General features: G+C 40.6%; 1 protein-coding gene across 1 annotated transcript in view; it reads left to right on the top strand.

Moving 5' to 3' along the window:
* The first annotated feature begins 373 nt into the window (after positions 1-373).
* Positions 374-22,651, top strand: part of ARHGAP8 (Rho GTPase activating protein 8) — a 57,256-nt gene continuing 34,978 nt past the window's right edge. The window contains exons 1-3 of the mRNA XM_027702501.1: positions 374-450; positions 16,365-16,462; positions 19,469-19,606. Of these exons, the coding sequence (XP_027558302.1) occupies positions 16,426-16,462; positions 19,469-19,606 (175 nt within the window). The 5' untranslated portion in view covers positions 374-450; positions 16,365-16,425. The remainder of the gene's footprint in view (positions 451-16,364; positions 16,463-19,468; positions 19,607-22,651) is intronic.

Raw genomic sequence — 22,651 nt, forward strand, 5'->3', positions numbered from 1 at the left:
AGACCCAGGGGGCTACTGGTGTCACACACCTGTAAAAAAAAAAAAAAACTCACACGGAAAGGATAAACGTCAGTCTTTTTTTCACACCGGCTGGGAAAACACAGTGGGCAGACACTGCCCGCTCACTTCCAGGGCTGATGGAGGGTGTTGAGCCACCGGGTCCGTCCGGAAGGTAGAGATGCCGCCAAACTCGACGACTAATTTATCCAAATGACAGCTTTCCCCCCGCGCCCCCCAGGCAGCAGCGGGGCAGCCAGGAGGGGTCGGTGCCCGGGTCTGTCCCCCCGCGGGCGGGCGGGGCCCGTGCCCGGCCAGCGCCGCCCCAGCCCCGCAGCCCCGGCCGGTCCCGCCGCCTCCGCCCCGCGAAACCGAAAGGCCGGGCTTGGCTCCGGCACCCCGCCCGCTGCGGCTCCGCCGGCCGCTCCTCTGGCCAGGGGCAAAAGGGAAAAGGGAGAAGGGAAAAGGTAAAAGCCGCCGGGAGAGGTGCGGGAGGGGCGCGGGCGCGGCGGGACCCTGCGGGCTCCTCCGGGGAGCGCGAGTGTGGATCCGGGGATCCGCACAGGGATACAGGGATCCGCACAGGGATACAGGGATCCGCACAGGGATATAGGGATCCGCACAGGGATACAGGGATCCGCACAGGGATACAGGGATCCGTCAGACTGAGCGCTGCGTGCTTCTCCTGAGAGCAACCTATTGGGCTGCCCTTTTGCTCTAACCCTAATTGGTTTTTTTGGATGAAAGGTGCCCTGTCTAAAGGGGAACTAACCAGTCGGCTGGTCTGGGGTCCCCCCGCATTTTGCCCCTTCGGGCATCTGCTGCACCGAGCTCACAGGGTTTCGGTGGGTCCTTTCTGCAGGACGCCTTCATTGTTACCGTTTCCCGCAATATTATGATTCGTTTCCCGCAATAATATGGTTCAAAGGTCGTAACGAGACAGGTTTATACTGCAACAGGTTTTATGCCGGGCCATTACTTTTTACACCGCTGCTCACAGCCTCTGTCGGGGAAGGGAGTCGGGGTTATCTGCACGAGGATATGACTCAGCCGAATAGGATTCTCTGCGCTGAGAACACGTGAAATAGTTTCCGAGTTTGACGGTGGGTGAGTGGAGTTGCAGTCTCCTGGATATCCCCACTGGCTTCGTGGGAGAACTTCATGGGAAACTTCTGCATGTGACTTCTCTTGCAGAAGTGGAGCTCGTAACAATGTGAAACCTCAGGAGAAACAGAAAGAGGGGTGACAATTACCATTGTCTGGATACGATACGAGTTGTCAGGAAATGATACAAACTGTGAATGTTGCGATTCAATTCCATAAGCCATAAAACAGCTCTTGAGGAATATCTCTAGCGATGTATTCGTGTGCTGTGCTCTCAGGGTTTTATTTCCTCCTCTTCGTTACCAGTCCCTTGAAAATTAATTCCTCTTCACCCTCATTATAATAGATATTTAGTTAGTTTATTTAGATAGATATGTAGTTGGTTCAGCACTCTTCCTACATGTGTTGCATCATATATTTGGCATGTAGTTAAAATCCACACCGCTGCGTGTGTGCATAAGGGGCTGAATTTATGTTATATATGGAACCTGTCCAGGGGTCTGAGCGATAACCCTGTTGCTTTGTCGCAAGTTTTCCAGGCAGAAGGTGACACAAGGTTTACTCAAGGCCGATTTAGCTCCTGGGGGGAGGCTGAGGGAGGCTGTGAGTACCCACTGGAACCGGTTCCTCTTGTTTGCTGCCATTAGCATTCCTGCAATTCCTCCCATCCAGCCCCCCTTCCCAAGACACGCTGGTAGAAGGCCACCAACAAGCTGACGCCCTTCAGGGGCAGACAAAAGGAGGTTAAGCCTCTCTTCCCGCACTTGCACGGCAGGGAAGCAGCCCATTCCCGGTTAGATGCCTTTTCCCTTCCCGCAGGGGTGGCTGAGGGCACAGCCGGGAGTTCCCGTGTGTGTTGGATTGATGGCTTTGCTGGGCATTTGGCGTTCTTATTTTTCTTTTTAAGCCCGAGGAGCTGTTGGCCTGTTAGAGCTCAGCTTCTTCTCATCCGGGCTTCTGTAAGCCCAGCCTAGGCTGGACACAGGAGCAAAGCTCCTCACGGAACGGGAGTCAGGGCCACCGAAGGGAGGAGCCTTATTTCGGGCACCGAAGCCTCTCCCAAGGAGGTGTGACCTGCTCTGGGGAGGTGTTTTGGCACCCAAGTGTGATTTTTGCTACTGAGGTGCTACAGACCTTCATACGCTGCCTGAGAGGGCACTTCATCTTAGCCTCAAATCTTGCTGTTTGCCGAGAGTGCTCTGTACAGAGCTGAGCCAGTCAGTGATGTTTCTGCAACCAAAAAAGTCGTTTTTTAAACTTGCTTTTACACAAATAACTTATTTCAGTGCCTTCAGACAAAACTATGCACGAATGCCAGGTGGAACTTCAATAAAGTGCAACGAAACTGAGTTCCCTGCGTGACTTTATTCATTGTTAGAGCAGGAATTCAAAAAGTAAATAAACATGGGGAGATGTAAACTGTATTTTTAAAGTTCTGCTGGACTGAATAAATGTTTAATAGTAGCACTGCCAGGGGAAGTGTGTTAACAGTGTTTTTTTTACTCCCCTATGAACTCTAAAGCTTTTTTTTTTTCTTTTAAAGAATATTCATAGAGCCATGAAGTCATTGTGTGACTGGGCTGAGTGAGTATTCCACATGCTTATGTGGATATTGGGTTTTATTGGTTTTAAATTGAACAGGGTTTTTTTTCAGACAAATTGCTCAGAGTCAATCCAGTCCTTGGTGTAAAGGGTTTGTGCATAGTAGGGCTGTGTTTGTGCTGTGCTGACTGCACTGATTTAATTTGGAAATTCAGATACAACAGAAACTGTTTAGGAGGCACTGTGTTATTAAAACTATAACTCTCGTTTTATTTCAAATTGATTTTTAATTAAAATTGCAAGTGTTTGTGGTAGATGTTTGTTTGTTTTTTTGTTTGTTGTTGTCGTTGTTTTATTGAGACTTAGCATTATAACTGTAGGTTAAGGATTGTCACCTTGCAGATAATATATCCAGGAATGAAGAGGTCAGGTTAGGATTTATATAAATTTAAAAAAAAAAAAAATGGCTGTAAAATTTTTCACGAAAAAACAGGCTATGTGGACAGTATAAAAATTTTAATGACAAAATAAATACAGAAATAAATATAGACACTTAGAAAATGTAAAATCTTACTGGTTTTAACGGCCACTCCCACGAAACTCCCCCCAAAAAAACAGGAAATGAAACCTTTAGAATATGTGGGTAAAAGCACTGATGGTGGGAAAGCTTGAATCAGCAATGTTTGAGAATGAAAAGGACTGAAGGTGCAGAGTAGCTGAAAAAAAATGCCAGAAGGCCTTTATTTTAGCAACACTGCTGGATATTACTGTAATAAGGCCCAAGTTCAGCTGTATGTATACACTGTTCAAGCCTGACAACTCAGCTGGTGCCTTTTCAAGGAGACAATTATCCAAAAAGCTTTCTTTGCATCAGATGAGAGCCTGGCAGTTGGTATTACCAGTATACTACAGAGCAGCTTGGTTGAACCATCAAATTTTCCCTGACCCTGACTAAAACAAGCTCTTTTGTTGTAAAATATAAGGCATTTAAAAAGGAGAATGAAATCTAATAATTGACTTGTAATAATTGGTTTAAGAAACAAGAACATTGGAGGAAAGAAAAACTAAAGAAGAAATGATTATTTCTTCTCTGCTTCTGCTGGAAGTCTTGCTTTGTTCATACTTACTGAATCTTTCATTCTTTACTACTGAATTCACTTGGTTTGATATTGGTGCAATCCATATTCCTTGAGAGTTTTTCTCCTCTTCTGGCTCACTCTGTTTTTGGGAGACGTAATCTTTGATCTGTGGTGACAATATTTTTTGTGACACATTCAAACAGATGGGGAAATAAGTAGCATGAGCTGACAAACATGTGAGAAATAACAATCTCCTAATCATGCAAATACAGGATGTGATGGACCAAAACCTGCCTGTGTAAGGAATTTTGAGTCCTGTGAGCGCTGCAGGTGCCTTGAGAGCCAAGAACAACCTGTCCAATGCCAGGCACTCAGCACGGAATTCCAGCTGTTATTTGGGTTTTCCTGTAGGCTGGTGGCTCTACTCAGTTCTCTTTTATTCCCAAGCCCATCCCTTATGTCAGTCTGGTCTCTGTACTTCAGGGTGTTTAAAGAGCAAAGCACTTCTCTCTGTGTATAGATAAATGGGTTTTGGGAAAAGCAAATATATATAGGTATTTCCTTAAGCTATTTTTTTCATGCTTTCAAACTAGTCCAAATGTAAGGATAATATTTCTGTCTTCACCATCCAGGGGTCATGGCAGGTCTGCCAGTGAAGGGGAGCAAGGCAGGATCAGCTCTCCTGAGGGGAGCTGCTCTCTTCATGTTGCTCATGTTTGCCCCGTGGCAAATTTACAGGTAGTGTTCAGATCCTCTAAGGGAGATGTTTTCTTTAATGACTTGCAAAGTATTTAATTGGCTGAAGTGAAAATGGATTCCAGATCATCCATATGAGGTTTGAGACCATCCCTCCTCCTGTTCCTTGAGTGCAAACCTTGGTGCTGTGGCACATCCACTTGACTGGAGGGAAGGACAATCATCTCATGAGAGGTGAGCTGTTCTCCTTCAGATCACGCTCTCCTGTGCAAAAGCAGGAATTGCATGGCAAGAAAAAATACTGTCCTGAGCCTGTGATTAAAAACGTGTCTTTGCACACACAAGCACCTAAAACTCCCATTGCAGAGGCAAACTCACTTCTGGAATTCCTGAAGATTTGCATGCTAGGCTTAGGAAGGGCATTGATACTCCTGTAACAAACTCAGTGCCTTTGGATGCATAAATAAACTTCCAATTTTTCAAACACATTGTAATTCTGTTGTGGGATGTCACAGTGACCCCGGTGTAGGTCGTCATCAAGGCTGAATATCAGGATGAGCTGTGTGGGCCTCTGTGCCTTGACATGCTGGAATAACAGATAGGAATTGTAGGTTGCTAACTTCTGAGGCCATGCAGGGGAAGAGGACGTAGCAGCTGATGTGCTGACAGAAAAAAAATTGGTGAGACAGAACAATCTCGAGTTTCATTTCAAGCTGCATTAGTGGACACAGATTTTCTGCTTATTATCCCCTGTTGGGACTCATTCAGCTTCTCTCATATCTCATCTCCAATCTCTTATCTTGCTCAGATCCCATTTCTTTCACTTAGCCTTCTCAGTAACCTTTCCCGAACTCTTATCTTTTGAGGCTGGAAAATTTCAGCCCACAAAAAAAGTTGTGAAGAACCAAAAATAGGATCTCAGACTTGGAAGCTCGGGTGATAACCAGGCTGTGACACCAACCCTGCCCACAGCAGAGAAAATCCCCTGCAGTGTAACTTCCTTGCCCTTCAGCAATATCTGCCTTAAGGGCTTTTGCTGTGATTTGTTAGTTCTGGAGAGATCTTTTGTCCTTTTTTTTACATTAATACATTCTGGGAATACTTCTTTTAGCTGTAAATTCTTAGCAGAGGCTGCAGCTGACTCTGTGTGCTGTGTAGTGCTTGTGTTTCACTGGTTTTTTTCTAACTTTGAAATTAAGCCTGAAGAGGAGCTGGGGGCTTTCTCTTCCACGTGGCTCACACAGCCAGCAGGCTTTGGGAATTCCCACTGGCTTTGGGAATGATGCTGCAGGACCCTGGTGATAAAGCTGGACATCAGAGCTTCGGGAAGAACATCCAACCAGGAATTAAGTTGTCCTGTGACACGCAGTTACATTTCCTGACAAAGTGACAGTGAAGATAAAAAGTTGCAGCATGTACCAAGTTTCTGCAGGTAGACACTTTAAAACAAACAAACAAAAGATTAAACTAAACCTTAAACTCCTTACAGAGGCATTTGCAGTCCCTGGGTGGGGATTTTGCTGGCCATCCCAGGCTCACACTGGGCCATGAAAAGCTTGGGCCAGGTGTGAAATGGGTGCACAGGCAAGGTGGTTCACAAGGAAATAGGGGGTTTTTTTCCCCCCTGAGTCTCCAAGGAAGAATCTCAGTAAATATCCACATCTTCTCAGTACTCTCCTGGTATATGATCTACAATATCCTGGTTTTTCCTGATGCTGCACTCTCACATACATGTGTGTCTACTAAAATTTTGCCACTGAGATGCCTGCTAGGAGTGTAGACCCATCTCTGTGTGATCATGGAAGAAAATGTATTACATGTTGTTTGTTAGACCACAGAATATAAGGTCTATAAATGCATGGTGATGTGCACCCTGAGAATCCAGTGTGTTGGGTGCTCCATCCTGAAATACTTCTTGGTGTCTTTTATCACACAGCTGAGAAGAACCAGAGAAAATTCAGAACCTAAACTTAGTGGGTCTGTTCTTATTTTTAAAACATTGAATTATTATGGAAGAATGCATTGCCTGCCATACAAGGAATTGAAAAACTAAGGTGTTTCTGCTTGCAGAGTTTACAAATCCATCTTTACTACTTTTGTTCAGTATTTTAATCTACCCTGTGAGCAACAAATTTATTTGTTTGCTATATGCATAATCTTTTATGTGTTTACACATACTAAATATATAAATTAATTGAAACAATGAGAGAAGTCAAGAGTTTTATGGGTTTTTTAATCTAAATCTTGCTCTCTCATGTGGTGAATTTTACTGATGCAAGTCTGTAGTGTCAGGCAAGGTTCCACTTTTGGAAGCTGTCCCAGGCTTAAAAAGCCACTTGCTGGAAGCTTGAGTTTGAGGCTGAAATTCAAGAGTTTGGCACGTTCCCTACAAAGCTGCCTTTGAACAAAGCCTGTGCAATAAGGGCTGATTTCTGCAGCTTCAGAGAATCCTGGTGCTCCTGGAAGCTTGGTTATCTCCATTTTCAACATGCAGGAGCACAGCAACCACAGTGGCTTTAGCTTTGAACCTCAGTTTGATATCACAGAATATTCTGAGTCACAAGGAGCCCACAGGGGTCGTCCAGTCCAGCTCTGAAGTGAATGGCCCGTGATTCTGATCCTGATCTTTCATAATAACTGTGCTCTTTTGCATGGATGCAGCACTTACTGGATGAAATGGGAATTAGAAGGTCTCTTTTCTGAAAGATGTTCCATTGGTTTAGGTTTCTGGGGTTTGCACCCTGTGTTTCAGGAGCTGAGAACTGGCAGCTTCAACCCACTTTTTGCAGATTGGCTGGGATTGTGTCTGTGGTGGGATGGGATGGGATGCTGGATGGGATGCTGAAGCTGGGTGCTGGAAGGGTGACTTGCAACAGAAGGTGGATAATTCTTGAGGGTTTTTAGCAAAAACAACGATCCTGTGCTTGGCAGGAAAATGCCTGACAACACAGGAGTGAGATCCTCTCCCAGCTCAGCCGAGGTCAGCAGGAGTTACAAGTTCAGTGTGAGTTAAGGGGAATTCTTTGGGCAGGGAATCTTCCTCTGTGTCTGCATGAATGCCATTGACCCTGGAGGCAAGTTTTCATTTGAATCTCTGAGGCCAGAAATAACCTTGAGGCCTCAAGGTTTAGTATCCTCTTCCCTGCTCTGGTATGTCCGCTGCTCTGTCTTGTTTATTTGGTTTTTTTGATCTTGCCTAATGGTAGGAAAATTCTTTTGTGACAGTGTTCAGGTAGCAGAGTAAATTGTGGGCTCTGTTTGTTTGTCTCTGCATCTGGATTTATTAGACATCCAGCTTTGCCTGACAGAAAGATTAAGCAGACTTGACAAACTCACAGCTGTAACCTTATCTTTGCAGTCAGAAGTGGTACAAGTCAGGATAAAAGATATGTTATTAAGACCTGCAGGAAAAAAATGAAAAGGAAAGAAATTAAATTTCTGCGCTTGATTTGACATCTGCCTTTGCAAGCAGAGCTTGGAGTGCTGGATGTTGGTGTTGTACAAATGCCAGTGATGTTGTAGATCTCTCTTTTATAAGTCTTAATATTAATTCTGGGTTTCGTGGCCTCCTCGATTGTTTACTGTGACCTGGTGACATTCAATGTATAAATGTGTAATTATTTGATGCACTTAGAAAGAAAACCTGCAATCTAGTGATTTTTAAGTAAGTAGTTGTAATTAACTCCACATATTGCATTTTTTGTTTTATCTGACAACTCGGTGACTTTTCTCATCCCTTATCTTTTTTGTCACTTAAAAAAGGCTTCTCTCCCTTCTGCTAAAATCTTAAGCAAAGAAACCGGTTGTTCACTGGGAAATCTGTGAAGATATCCAACTCTAGAATGGTACAAACTAGGAACCATTAAAAGTACCAACTAATAGAAAGAAATTGTAAACTTGGGAAAACCTTATCCTTAATTTCTTGTAGTTACCTTTGCTCTTAATTGTGCCCACAGTAGCTACAGGTTTGGGATGGAAATGTCATTTTAACCATTAGATGCCTTCGAATGGTTAAAATAGCTTCGTGTTCCAGCTGTAAACCTGGTAGGGTCCAGTTATTATAAATGACATTATTATAAATTCACCTTTCAGGGGCTTTTTTGTGTCCTATCTCTCTCTTTCTTTCTTTCTTTCCCAGCAGAGAGGAAGCGGCTCTGGAGCCAAATGATGTTTATCTGCCCTTGGGATAAATTACTGGCCATTTTAAAATCAAATGTTCTAATAGGGCTGTATATCCCTTTTAAACTGAGGCATGGCAGGTGGCTTTCAGGGGGTTGTTCTTAATATGTAAGTGAAAGTGAAGAAAAGGCTAAAATCCATGTTTGGAAAGAGGCAGAATATGCTGTCAAGTGCTTTGTTGCACTGACAGAATTCTCAAAGTTTATGCTGAAGTGTGTCACTGTTCCTGAAAATTAACCTGGGATGCAGTGTGCAAGATTGGAGGGGTTTTTGTTTGCTTTGGTTTGGTTTTTGTTGTTTTGGGGGGTTTTTGTGTGTGGGGGTGGGTGCAGTATAATTTAATCGACTCTCTGAGAGGCAGCAAGACTTTTTCATCCTGGCCTTGAATTCTTTCCACAGTTTGGCATCTAAGCAGCTTCTAAAAAAAATAAATATAAAGCTGGCTTAGTAGTACTCATTCTGGCTATTTCCTGTGGCATTTATTGATTATGGCCAAGAGCAGAGACAAAGACACCACATACACCAATCACTCTGAAGAAGTGATATTTTTCTTGCCAACTACATTGGTAAAAGCAACCCTGTGACATAGAATTTCTGCGTGTCCACATCCTTGGAAAGGGTGTAAATGTTGTTCAAGGAAAACTAGGGGGTTATTGAAAAGGCTAAATTTGGAATTACGGCAGCTAGAAGAGAAGAGCCTCACCTGGTGACCTTATTTATTACTGATCATTGCATTAATGGCTAATTTGTATGTTCCTCTTTGCTACAGGGCCTTGCAGTTTTCCACAGATGACTTGTGGTGTCCTTATCTCTTTGCTTTTTTTTCCTCAAACTCTGCACTCTTATGTTTATATATTGCTTATTAAATATTTATCAAAGGGAATATTGTTGGAAGGTGCATAATATGATAAGTTGCTGGGTACACAAGCTTTTCTTTCAGGTCACCTGAAGGGCTCGAGTGCCTGAAAAACCTAGGTTTTGGTTTTGTTTGTTTTTTTTAAACCCAGCTACATTCTTTGATTTAATAAAAACCCTTAAGATGACTTGCTTGAATTCAGACCTTTGTGTTGCTTCTGTTGTAATAGTAATAACAATATAGATTATAGCAACACTAAAGAAGTTGCTATAATCAAAATGTCAATAATATCAAATGTCTGTGTTTTCCATTTTTTGATGCTCCGACAGAGAAGAATGATGAATAAGCCATGTGGCCTTATTAGGTGTTAGCACAGGTTTGAGGAAGTGTGTCTGTACACCTGTATCTTTAGATTTGTGTAACAATTAGCATATATGTCTTTGAAAGCTGGAAAATAGCTGGATACCAGTGTTGCTTAGTGCCTCTGATGGGCCAATGTGCATCATTAGTGTATTCCCATGCCTGGGAAATAGGATTTATTATTTTCTGTCCTGTTTGGGGGTGCAGTTAAAGGCAGAAAGGTACAACAACAACAACAAGTAATTTTACATGACAGCAGGGAACTGGCAAGAGTTCTTTTGAAGTTGACTTTGTTGAAGTAAGGAAAAGGTCTGATAGCAGAATCCAGTTAATAATAAGTCATCATTTCAGCTACTCTGCTGCTGCTGTTGCTTAATCTTTTTTTGCCACAGTCTTTTACCTGAGAACTGCTCTGTAATGTGTGTAAATAGAGACAAACACCTCTGGATAAGGTGGTAAAGTTGTCAGGGTAGAAGCCTTTACAATGACGTGGTGGTTCCACAATAATTTTTATTATATATTATTATATTATTGTACATGCAAGCAATAAAAATTTGATCCGGATCATGCAGTGATGCACAATCCCATTTCTGTCAATTTAGTCAAAGGACACTGAGGCAGCAAAGCAAGCATAAATCCCCATTTATGTCAGCTTCAGGAGGACAGGACATACTTGATGCCACATTTGTCTTGCTGATAAAAGAGTGAACCTGCCAAAATTGTTTGGATAAATTTGAATTGGTAGACTTTGCTTATGCTGTGTCACTTCTTTCTTTCGTGTGACCTCAGTTTTTCTGATCTGGGACAGGGAACTTAAAAGTAACAGTTAACATGTCATTGAACCATGACACAGGCTCCTCTTACACTGACTTTAGTCTTGTTGCATAAATATAAGAAGAATATTAATTTATTTTAAGAGCCCTAATTTATTCCAGCCAGAGGAATCCCCAGTGCATAATTATGCAATTAAAGGAACCCTTTTTATCACAGTACACAAACCCTTTGTCCAGTAACTTGTCAGAGGAATTTAATTAAAAAACACAGTCTTAAAAATATACTTGTCTGCAATTGAAAGTGTGTAATCCCTGGAGATGGAAGCACTGGTTAAACACAAGTTCAGGCCAACATAATTCTGCCACATTAGTGTGTATTACAATATATTAATTTAGAGAGCAAGTTCCATAGATGACTGATCATTAATGTTTACTATGATTACATTATTTGTTTAGTCAATAAACACTTGTGCTGAACCAAAAAAAAATAGTGTGGTGTCTTGTATTGCAGCCACTTATCCATGTTCAGATAATTTTGTCCTAATGACACACAAGCATAAATGGCTTTTTGTCAATTGGTTATGCATTAAGCACTTTTTTTTTTTTTTGCCCACGTGCCAGAGGAACGAGAGGATGTGATAAGAAAATAGCTGCACTGTTTCAGACAACAAAAGGGTGTTTCCAAAACCTCTTTGCTAGCAATGGGTAGAAATAGCCCCTCTACTTTGATGCTTTCAGAACTGGGAATGGCTGACACATGCAGATATTTATGTGCAGTGGGGAAACACTTTTTATTTCACTCTGACATGCTTAAGTCTTCCCATAAATAGATTTTTTTTTTGGTTTTTAGTCATTCCAGCAGAGAAGGTGTGGCAGGGTAGGGGGAAGAGACCATGCCTACATATTTGGTGGTCAGTGAAATGACAATGCTGGTTTTCCAGCAGAGGAAAACTGGTGATGGGCAGCCCAAGAGAACATAGAGGTTTAAGGTTTACTTACCTGCTCCTGTGCTGCAACGGTGGCCACAAAGAATATTGCAATATACTTTGAGATTGGACATAGTGCATAACTGCAGGAAAATGTTTTGTTAGGTGAGTAGCCAGAATTAGGTTTGTGCATCCCCTGGGGTTGTTCCTGTGAAGGACACCCCAAACTGCAGCCCAGCCCCTGCCACAGAGGGGTGTGAGTGTGCTGCTCTCAGCAGCATCACTGTGCTTTTGGAGCTCTTCCTCACTCCAGCATCTCTCATATTTTAGGTGTTTATGGGCTGAATTTTTTTATATACAAACGTGTGTGTGAGTAAAACATTGAGTCCAATTGTTCTCCCTCAAAGCTCTCTGTGAGAGGAAAAACAGTTCTGTCCAACAAAAACTAAACTTCTGGTTCCAGGAGTGTGCTGCACTTTTATCATCCTCCCTGCTGAGGATTCACAGTGTAGCAAAAGTTGCTTCATCTGCTTTATATGCAGTGGATATTTGTTTTAAGTGAACACAATGCTGGTTAAAAATTACCTGGTTGGTGGCATCAGAAACTAAAGTCTGAGTTGTCATCAGAACAGGTACAATATAATATTTAGCCACCTCCTCCCTCCCTCCCTTCTACACTACCAAATTTTTGTTCTAAACAAAGTTCAAACCAATGTGGGTCAAGAGAATGCATCAAAATTCCATTTATCATCTTAAATAAGAATGCTTACTCTTTCTGCTAAGCTCCTAGACTCTCCTACCTTTACTGCTATACATCCTTGTGGTGAAAATAAAGTTTGCTTTGTGTTCTCACTGGATTCACACTGGTAACTCTGTGATGAAAATTGTTTGAGCACCAGGTTCTTGAGCCATCGAGCTTCACCAGCCACTGTATCACAAATAAAAACCATTGCTTGGAATTACAATTCTACTTGTCAGTATAATTACAGGTACAACAAATACATTTACTCGTTCAGACAGGTTTCATCATGAACAGTTTAAGCAGAAAAATATAGTGGGATGAATTCTTAATACTTTGGGAAGTCGTACAACAATATCTGCCTGCAAGTTTTGGGCAGAATTCTGGTCCAACAAATATCAGAGCAGCACTAAGAAATGCAGTGACTAAAGAAAACTTTTCCTGCAATAAGGGGCTTTTCATTCCCTTTGTTCCTGGAGGGTCTGCAACCTCTGGAGGTTCTGATCATTATATGAAAAGAAGCTCAAAATCCCCCAAACTAATGTGATATAAAAAGGATAAAGTCTTTGGATCCTTTTTAAGGCCATATGTATTTAATTTTTATTTTTCCACTTGTGTTCTAACATAATATTTTTCATCTTAGCCTTAAAACCAGCTAAGTTTTTACATTATTTCTGGGACAGAGCAGTGATGCTACATCACAGTGTTATTTTGTATGGAGAACTGGCAGTTTTAACCATTATGAACTTTTTGCTGGTTTTGTTGATTCTGAAAGAACAGAGGTGTCAACTTAAACCATATTAAAATTCATGCACGCTGAACTGTTGCAGGAATATTTCTAATATTTTACTTTAAATATTAGTATGGCATTTTTCTGTGGTAAGTGATAAGGAAATCAATTTATATTGTTCCAATTAAGAATAATAGGATGCTTTTAAATTTGATTGAAATATCCATGCATAGCTGTAGAACCTTTTGCAAACTTGCCCTGAACTTTTCAAAATATAAATTCTCTAATTGTAAATATTAATTTACCAACCTGTGTGACATCATCTTTCAAATTATCTGGGTTTTTTTTTCAGTTTGTTGAATTATTTCAGCAGAGACCTTAAGAACCAGAGTCTTGGTGTCTATTTGTTATTCATGGTCTGGCTGATTTTCACCAATGTATTGCCAACAAAGAGTGGCAGGTCAGGAAAGAATATGAAAATAAACTATGTCAAATGCCTTAAATCAGCTGCTTATAAAGAATATGGACTTGGTAGACATTGTGTAGGAGACACACTGAGGAAAAATCCTCTTTAGGGCACTGTGGGAAGAAAAGGAGGATGGTTTGAATACATGTTTCAGGAGCACATTATGGACTCAGCTCATGCATTGCTGTGTTTATCAATTCCACAGCAAATTTCCTGCAGTGTTGCAAATAATAAAATAATCTCCTGGCACCCCTTTACCTGGTTCTGTATCTGATACCCCTGAGCAGATAGAGGGAATTCTCATCCTATCAAAATGGAAATTGCAGGCTGATGTTCCACCCCGAGCCGTGTCACGCCGTTTAGGAGCAACAAAGGATATCAGTGGAAGGCAAAGAACATCAGGGGGAAAAAAAACCGAAGAGAAACCACACTATTTACATTTGAAGAAGAACGTATCTGACAGCTGAGCGAACAAAAAGAATAGGCATCAGAGACGCCTGAGCCCTGACAAATGTTGGAGGAATCCCTCGCCTTTTTTTTTTGGCCTCTCGAGTTCATTATCAGGCAGTTCTGCGTGCGACTGCCTTCATTTGTACTAAAAATAACACACTATTCACCGGAGTAATACTCTTTTAGGGATGTCAGCGAGTAATAACCTTGCATTTGGAGGAATATGGGACACGGTATGTTTTAAAATACTTTCAGATCTGTATGATTAATAAAAGGCCCTGCAGTTCAGCTCTTTTCAGGGCTTCTTTTTTCGGTGCTGCCTTTTTGGAGGGGCGAGGTGGGGGAGGCACCGGGAACAGTGATAGGTGGCGTGGGAGGCTATTAAGGAGATTATGTTATCTCCCAGGAACAGGGAACGCCGCGGTCAACGAGGATCCTGCACTTTAAATTTGCCTCGGAACTGGAAACTTTTCTAATTGCTGCCCCGAGGGAACAGCGAGCTGGAAAAAAAGCAGGCAGATGGTTTCTTCCCCGCTCCCCTCGTTCCTCGATTCCATCTGAGTTATTTCTTATCTTCCCGATAACTTTTTGCGTGTGGAAAATGTTTGCAAGTGTTTCAGTGCTCTCACTTGGACAGTAACTTTGCTGCTTAAAAGCCAGATGCTCTCCAGCAGTTTTTGGGAGAGATTTAAATCCGCCCTCCCTAGATGGAGCCACTTCTAACTCTACCAGTAGCAAATTAGTAGGAAGAATAAACTGGTTTTTGCTCAATGCTATGTAACGGAAGGATTGTATTTCTTTTTTCCTTCAAAAAGGGCTTCAAGGAAATGGCTTTTTTTTTTCCCCCGTTCCATCAATTCTTTTAGGCTTTCGCTACTCACATCACGTGAAAAGCATTTTATAGTGTCAAAGACACAGCCTAATTTTTATGGCTTGTGACTCGATTTATGATTTATGGGTAAAATTCATTGGCTGGAAAGGCCTGGTGTAAATAGACACTTCAGAAGGAAGAGCCCCATTTCCTTACAAGAGCTTTGGAAAATACTTGGCTGGGATGAAGTTGGTGAAGCTCAGATATATCGAACATTGGCTTTCTTTGTTGTTTGGCAGGAGGTGGTCAATGGAAACTATATTGGAAAACACAACAGAAAAATAAGTCACAAAGAGCTTCTCGTGGTTAAGTTCCACTAAGTATTTTTAAATAAAATTAATTTTTAATTATTATTTTAACAGTAATAATACAAACAATAACTTTAAAATGACAATGGAATTATGGTTCTGAATACCATGTGGTAAAATTAGCATGAGCTGAAATACATCTGGCCCAGCATTGCTTTCTTTTTTTCTTTTAAGAATATTGGTGCTCAGTGAGAAATTGAGTAATTTTGAGCTTAATGGGACTTTTCCCTGTGTATGGACTTTTAATTTGAGTTTCTTGTAAATGCAGGTGATTGTTTTCAACGAGGAACAAATAAGATTGTCACCAAATAATTGCTAAATGTTTGAAAATCTTCTAAGTGGTGGAACCTGCAGCAAGCAGGCAAACTCTCTGGTCTTTTTTTTGGTCCAAAATACCAGTTTCAGTGATTTGAAGGAGGAATACAAACTCCAGCCTCTTGGCAGAGCAGAATAACGTGCTTGTGTTTGCCTTTTTTCAAGGACCAAGCCATGAATTTGCCTATTTTTTTTTTTAACATGTTTAGATGATACCAAACTGGTTTCAACCAAGGGGGTTAAACTGAATTCAAAGGAGAGTTATAAAAGCTCAATTTCTTTCTCACTTCCACACTCGAGTCTGGGGTTTTAATTTAAAGGAAGCACTCGTTTGGGTTTTTGGAGCAGCTGCTTGGGGAAACAAACCTTCTAAATCATGTTTTTCTCTCCTGATGCTCACTTCGGGTGTGTTCCTTAATATTCTGTTTGCAGAGCACTCCACAGAGCGTTTCACAAAAAGCAGTGATTATGCAGGAACTGCTGCTTTTTCGGGTTTTTTATATGTTAATACTCACTTGAAATTTTCATGAAGCTCTTTCATGTGAAATGTGAGGTATAGAATGTTTCCTGTAATGAAACTTAGAATTGCTGCAGAATAAGTGACTTGGTGAGAGTGTATGGAGTGTAGAGATCATCTACACTGAGAAAAAAAAAGAAGTTTCAAGTTGTTTCCAGAAGTGAATTAGTCCGAAATTCTGATGCTTGTCATTAAAAACGTGTAATATATAAGTATTTTGAGTAACAACCCCCAGAAAGAAAAACAGGTCGATTTGTTGAAAGTCTTATTATTAATTCATAGCTTTTCCTTATTTGGATTGCTGTTTTAAAATACTTTTATAATACCAAGTGCTGAGGAGGCTTTTCCCCTGCAACAGTGGGATTTCTGGGCTGTTTATTTGTTTTCACTTTATGTTTGTTTAGTGGATAAAATTTGCCACATTATCACGGCAGCTCCTTTTGTTTCTTTTTGCAGGGCTGACCCAAGGACCATTTCATCCTGCAAGGTCTGCCCAGACTTGTTCCTGAGGGGAAACATGTCTGAGATTGACTATGAGAAGTTGGCTGAAATAGGTAAATATTTTTTATTATACCTCAAATGGCATCTGTGCAGAGTTACAGGTGAGTTAATGGAGCATCTTCAGCAAGCAAGAGGCTTCTCCAACATTTTTTAACCCTTGTTGGAGCAATCCAAGCTGAGTTACAGGGTCTTCCAGATCTCCCCCTATGAGAAATAAATAAGCTGGTTTTATTATAAGCAAAATGAATTTAGTGGAAAACAGAGGGTGGTGGAATTATCTTTAATTTCATTTAATTCCAAGGGGTTTTTTTAGGCAGCCTCATGGAGGCTGTGAGGTGAAAGGCCCATCTGGGCCTGATGCCAGGGAAACGTTGAGGTCAGGATAGAGAAAAATATAAAAATGAAAAATATAAATATATAAAAAATATATAATATATAAATATATAAAATTATAGAAATATATATTTATATATAAATATATAAAAATAAAATATATAAATTATATAAATATATAAATGTATATTTATATGTAAATATATTTTTATATAAATATATGAATATATATAAATATATAAAAATATAAATATAAAATATAAAAATGGCAAAATATACCCCTGGCCACATGGCAATTGCCCTCCTCAAGGCAAGCTCTGGATCAGGCCCCTCACGTTTTCTCCCAGGCTGGGTTAAAGAGCAATAACAGATGATCCTCTGCTACTGTTTGTGGAGCAGGACCATAAACTCCTCTATCACTTGCAGGAGAATAAATAGAGCTGAGGCCTCCCTCAGTTTGTAAAATAATGAATTTTATTTGTGTTTATTAGGAAAAATCTCTAGAGCTGCAGTGCCCTTGTTGTCACATTAAGAAAAAAACCGAACCAAATAAAAAAATCAAAACAAAACCCAACCAAACAAACAGAAAAAAACCCAAACAAAATATACAAAGAACCATCTCGCTGGGTCAGGGCCCTCCAACTGTTCAGCAGCTGTGGTTGGTGCTGGGACTTCTCTAGTCCCTGGGAATAAGTGCAATACAAATGGGTTTGTGCATTTATTTTGCTTCTCTAGTTCTTTGGCCCATCCCAGAGCCAGATTGGCTGTTTCTGTTGTGTTTAACCTGAATATACACTTCATTTTAAGAGCACCTGTTAAGTTTTCAGTGGGTTGTGGTAAATGGTTCACAGCTCCCTCTCCACATCCCCACAGACTGGCATTTACTGTTCCTTTTTTCTCTGTCCCCTTTGAAACTTTTTCTTCTTTTAGGGGGTTACAGTGCTCAGACATGGAGAAAAAAAAATCAAAAAGCAAAATAGTGTTTTCCTTGTTCTGAGTTTTAAATTTAAAAAAAAAATATTTATCTGCTGCATTATGTTCATATTATTATTCTTCCCAGCTCTTGGGACAAAAACATTGTTTAAAGTGAAAGAATACTTTTCCAGGTAAGGTTAGTGTAGCTTTTTATGTATGATACACTTTTAAAGGTAGAAAAATACACATTTTGGAGACAATAAGAATTTAAACTTTTTTAATGTTTCTGAAGAGGACTCTAATGTTGTATTTCTAAAGGCAAGTGAGTTTTTTTCCTGTACAACTGCTGATTTGTTTTTTGAGAAGGCTTTTATGAATTCAGACATAAAGAAATGTAAAAGCAGTGCACATGTTCCTGACTCCTCTGTGTTTTTGAGAAGCACGGCCACGAGTGGCATTTTTCATCCTTGTGAAATGCCTTTTTTTGGTACAAATCACGTTAAAAGTGAAAATGAGACAATAAAGCATTCATGTGGCTGTTTGCAGGATAGAAAGACACTGAGAAACTGTGAATGGAAAGCACTCCAAAATACTCAGTGCAAGTTTTTCTCTAACACTTTTAAGCTACTGGCACATAAATCTGGCTGAAATCAATATTTAATTCATTTTCTCTGCCCCGCTGGGCCTTCCGTGGTGGTCAAGGCACGTGAAACATGCAGATGATGAGGAGGCAAAATGTTCTAGAAGTACTTTTTAAGGTGGGAATAATCACGTTTGAGGTCACGGAATCATGGAATACCAGGCTGGAAAGGGAAAAGGGTCACGTGGCCCAACCTTTCTTTGCAACAGCACAATCTGCAAAAAAAGGCCCAGCACCATGTCCAGCTGCATCTCCAAAGTGTCCAAACTGATAGATAAACCTGTTAATTCTACCTTATTAAAACCTGAGAGATAAAAAAAGATGGATGATGTACAGGGGCTGGTGCACCTTATCAGAACATTAGTTTTTCTCTTTACATGTGCCCAATACACACTTGTGTATTCGTGTGTCCATTTAGTGTTGTTCCCCTCAGGTTCTAGCAAACACTCATTTGAGAAGGACAGAAGTGATGGTCATTATCCCAGAATCTGAGCATTTGGATATGGATGTAACACCAGCTTTTTTTGAACCTTGCAACAATTTGTAAAAAGCTTGGGGGAGGAATAAAAAAGCAAGACAAAACCAAAAGCCTAGGAACAAGATTGATTAACATTGTGTCGCTCATTTCAGTGCAGAGTAAATTTTAATTGTAGGATTTAGTCCAGAATCCACTGAAATTGGGGGAAGGATGGCCATTTTGCTGGGATTTTGAGAAGAAATTTAGACCTTTGCTTGGCCTCTAGCTGGAGTTTAGGCTGCTTTTTCATATTCCAGGTTCAAGGAAACTGGATTTTGGGGGAGGTGAGACAGAGATTTGTTTACAATTTGCTCCCTTTATGCAAATGATGAGTTTGCTCTTGGAGAGGATTCACAGGAGGTGTTAATGTGGGGTAGCTGTCAGTGCATGTGGTAGTGAACTGAAACTTTGACTTCTCTGCTTGGGCAGCCTTGAAATAAAAGGCAAGAAGCTGGAGATTAAGGGAGTGTTAAAAAAATGATGAGGCAACACCAACAGTCGTGATTAGCAGGGTCACAGATTGATTTGTAACTGCAATAAACAAATAGCAATAAAGGCCCATGATTTTATCAAACTGAGCTAAAATTCCACCCTTCAATAATGTGTTGGAAGCAAGAGTTTGTCTCTGTTCACGTGTTCCTGTTGCTCCTGCAGAGCTGCAGAAGGATGAAGCAGATGACACACAGGCAGGGCAGGAAGAGGCATTCACACCTCCACCACCTGAGGATCCTGAGCTGAATATCAATCACCCCTATTATGATGTTGCAAGGCATGGCATCATCCAGCTGGCAGGTACGTTTGGAAAATCGTGTGGCTTTGCCCTCAGTGCACAATTTATCCCAGTTTCCTCCCTGTGCTCCAGGTGATACACGGGAACCACGTGGGTGCTTCCATCCTTCCTCCCGAAAAGCAGCTGAATGTGAACTCAGGGCTTTTCTGCAGGTGAATTATGAGCCAAACTATTTGAGCTTAATCTCTCTTTAAAATATAACTCTGGCAATATATTATGATCTAAGGCCTGACTGTGACTGGAACAGATCTGTTCTTCATTTGTGAGAAGCTGTTTTGTTTTCTGAACCACCTGAAGTGTTGTGTAGCCACACATAATCATTTTTCCTGTGTGCCCAACCAAAGAGATATGGCTTAGTGTGCAAAAACTAACAAAAGGCAGCAAGGAAACAGCTGACATGAATGTTAACTGCATTTATCATCTGACTTTCTGCTGTGACTTGGAGAGAAGTTATGGATCCGTAGCTTATTTCAGCATTGCATCCTTTCATGTTTACAGTTATTTATTTTTAAAATATTCTGGCAACACATGAGACATGCAGCCATATTTACAATATAAAAGCACCTCTTTAAAGTATGCATTGCCTATCTTTTTTTTTCTTTTGGCTTATTTTTGGCATCACAGTGCTGTTAAAATAGCCTTAATAATCACAATCCTGAACTAAAGAAATTAATACAATAAGAAACAATCAGTGGTCTTTAACATCCACCCTAATGAAGTCTAAGATTGTGTTGCATTGTGCACAATTTTTTGTACCTCATACTTTAGGTACTAAAGCCTAGATTAGGATTTTTTAGGAAAATTATGAACTCAGGTTATACATAAGATACCTTCCTGAGGTCAAGCCATGATGCCCCAGGTGAAAATACACTTTAGCAAAAGCAGTCCTCTGGTGAGGGATGATTGACTGGGGCAGAGAAATCTGTGGGAATTTGAATTCTGGCTTGGAGTGGGGGGACAATTTTACCCATTGAAGGTAGTTACACACAAGAATTACCTTTTACCTTCTTCAAAACCAAGCCCCCAACATAAGACTCAAAGCAGGGGAATAACAATTCACAATCTTGTGATTCGAAAGCTGCTACCTGTTAACTCACAAGGATGTTTCTCACTCAAGCACTGGTTTTGTGATGGGTAAAATAACGAGATATGACAGTTTTACTTACTATCAAGGCAAAAAAATCCTAATTTTCATAGTCTCAGAAGGACTCTGTCATTTGATTTGGAAGTTAAAATGATGGGGAGACTCAAAAAAGGGGAAGGAGTTTGGAATTAGAAATCTACTGGCACAGCTCCTTTTAAAAATCCCTGGGTTTATGGCTGGTGAAACAGAGAACACGTGGTGGAGATGGAGCCCTTTGCTGGGCATTCCTACCTGGCTCCATCTTTGGAATGTGCCTTATTCCTGTGCCAGAGAACGGGAATTGCTTCAGCAATAGTGGAGTGAAAGTCACAGTGGTTTTTTTACCTACCTGTAGCTTCATCTTGGAACTTGCTCTGTGTCCATGTTTGCTTGGAATAAAGTCCAAACATTGGATATACTCCTGGTTAGAATACAAGGGATCAAATCTTCCTGAAATGTTGGATTGCCTCTGATGGTTTTGCCCTTAATATTGAAGACTTTTGTAGGAGAAAAACAGTCCCTTAGCCATTGTTTAAGCCCAGAAGAGAGTGACCTTACCTGCCATTTCAGTCAGAAATGTTTGATGAATATTGAATTGTTCTGCATATGAATGCAGAACACAGAAGGTGAAATAATACCCTCCACAACAAAAATTACCTCCTCATCCCCAGAGTTTACTGGGCTGGAGACATGTTTGAATGCTCTCTGGATTTAGATTCGAGTGAGGAAGGGATGAGCTCTTCCCTTCCCATCCTGGAAGAGGCCAGTCCCTTTTGGAACAGTTTTTAAATTATTTGTACCTGGTTTGTAATGGTTTTCATCTCTTTGAATGAGACAAGGTATGATTTCAGTGCTTGGAGTGGCTGTGTTAAAGCAATTCTGGAAGCTGTTCCTTCATTTTTATTCTGTGATTGAGAGACAATGAGATGTATTGTTTGAAATGACTGAAGAAAAAGAAGACTTTAGGTGAAAATATTTGCAGTAATTTATCCATCTCTTGCAGTCACCTAGTTTCCAACAGTTAATTAAAAAAAAAACCCTTAAATTCCTTCTTGCTTCTCATAAATTAAAATTACTTATACCTGCTTTCCATAACAATAGTTTTGACTAGATGCAAAGGGGATTTTTTGAGCTGCGTTCACACAGTGTGAAAATACAATTAATCAAAACAGAATAGAGGACATTTTAAAAAGATGTAAGCTTTATTAATTAGAGATTGAGTTCTGTCACAAATACCAGTGTGCAGCTGATGACTCTAACCACGTGTAAACAGTGCTGCTGTGCTGGTTCTTTTTATTTCCGTTTTGAGGGAGAAGTTCCAATTTGTTGCCTGAAAACAAGCTCAAGATCGTTTTTCTTATTCATTCCTGATGCATCAAGCTCCCTAATTTTCTCTGGTTTGCTTCTATAATATGATTGCTGACAACTTTTTGCAGTGCCTGAGTTCGAATATATTCTTATTTCACAGGACTCTGTTTCTAATGCTTGTGTTTTCATCAACTGCCAGTGACATCCTTTTATGTATTAAATAAAACTTTTAAATGGAATCCAAGTCATTACTGTTTTAAATCTCCATTTCCCTTCTTAGCCTTTTCTTGCTTTTCTGGTTACATTTAAAGGTTTCAGGTATCCAGCCTGGGCCTTTGCAGAGACTGTGCACATTTATCTTCAAGATCCAATTGATTTCATGCCCCTTTTTGATTCTGAACCAGTGCATTAGGAACTGATTAGAGCAGAATGGAGATCAGACTGTGAAAGGTAAAGTTGTAATTTAGTTTTTGTAACATGTGAGGAGAAACTGTAGTGAATTATCTAATAAGCCTCAGGCACAAGTCCCAATAATTTTCAGTCCATCTCAGTGACAGCTTTGCTACTCCTTGCAATACCTTCAGGAGCAGGAGTAAAGGCTGATATCAATGGAAAG

Source organism: Neopelma chrysocephalum, unplaced genomic scaffold (assembly GCF_003984885.1).
Source record: "Neopelma chrysocephalum unplaced genomic scaffold, ASM398488v2 Primary Assembly neopelma1_188, whole genome shotgun sequence".
Lineage (NCBI taxonomy): Eukaryota > Metazoa > Chordata > Aves > Passeriformes > Pipridae > Neopelma > Neopelma chrysocephalum.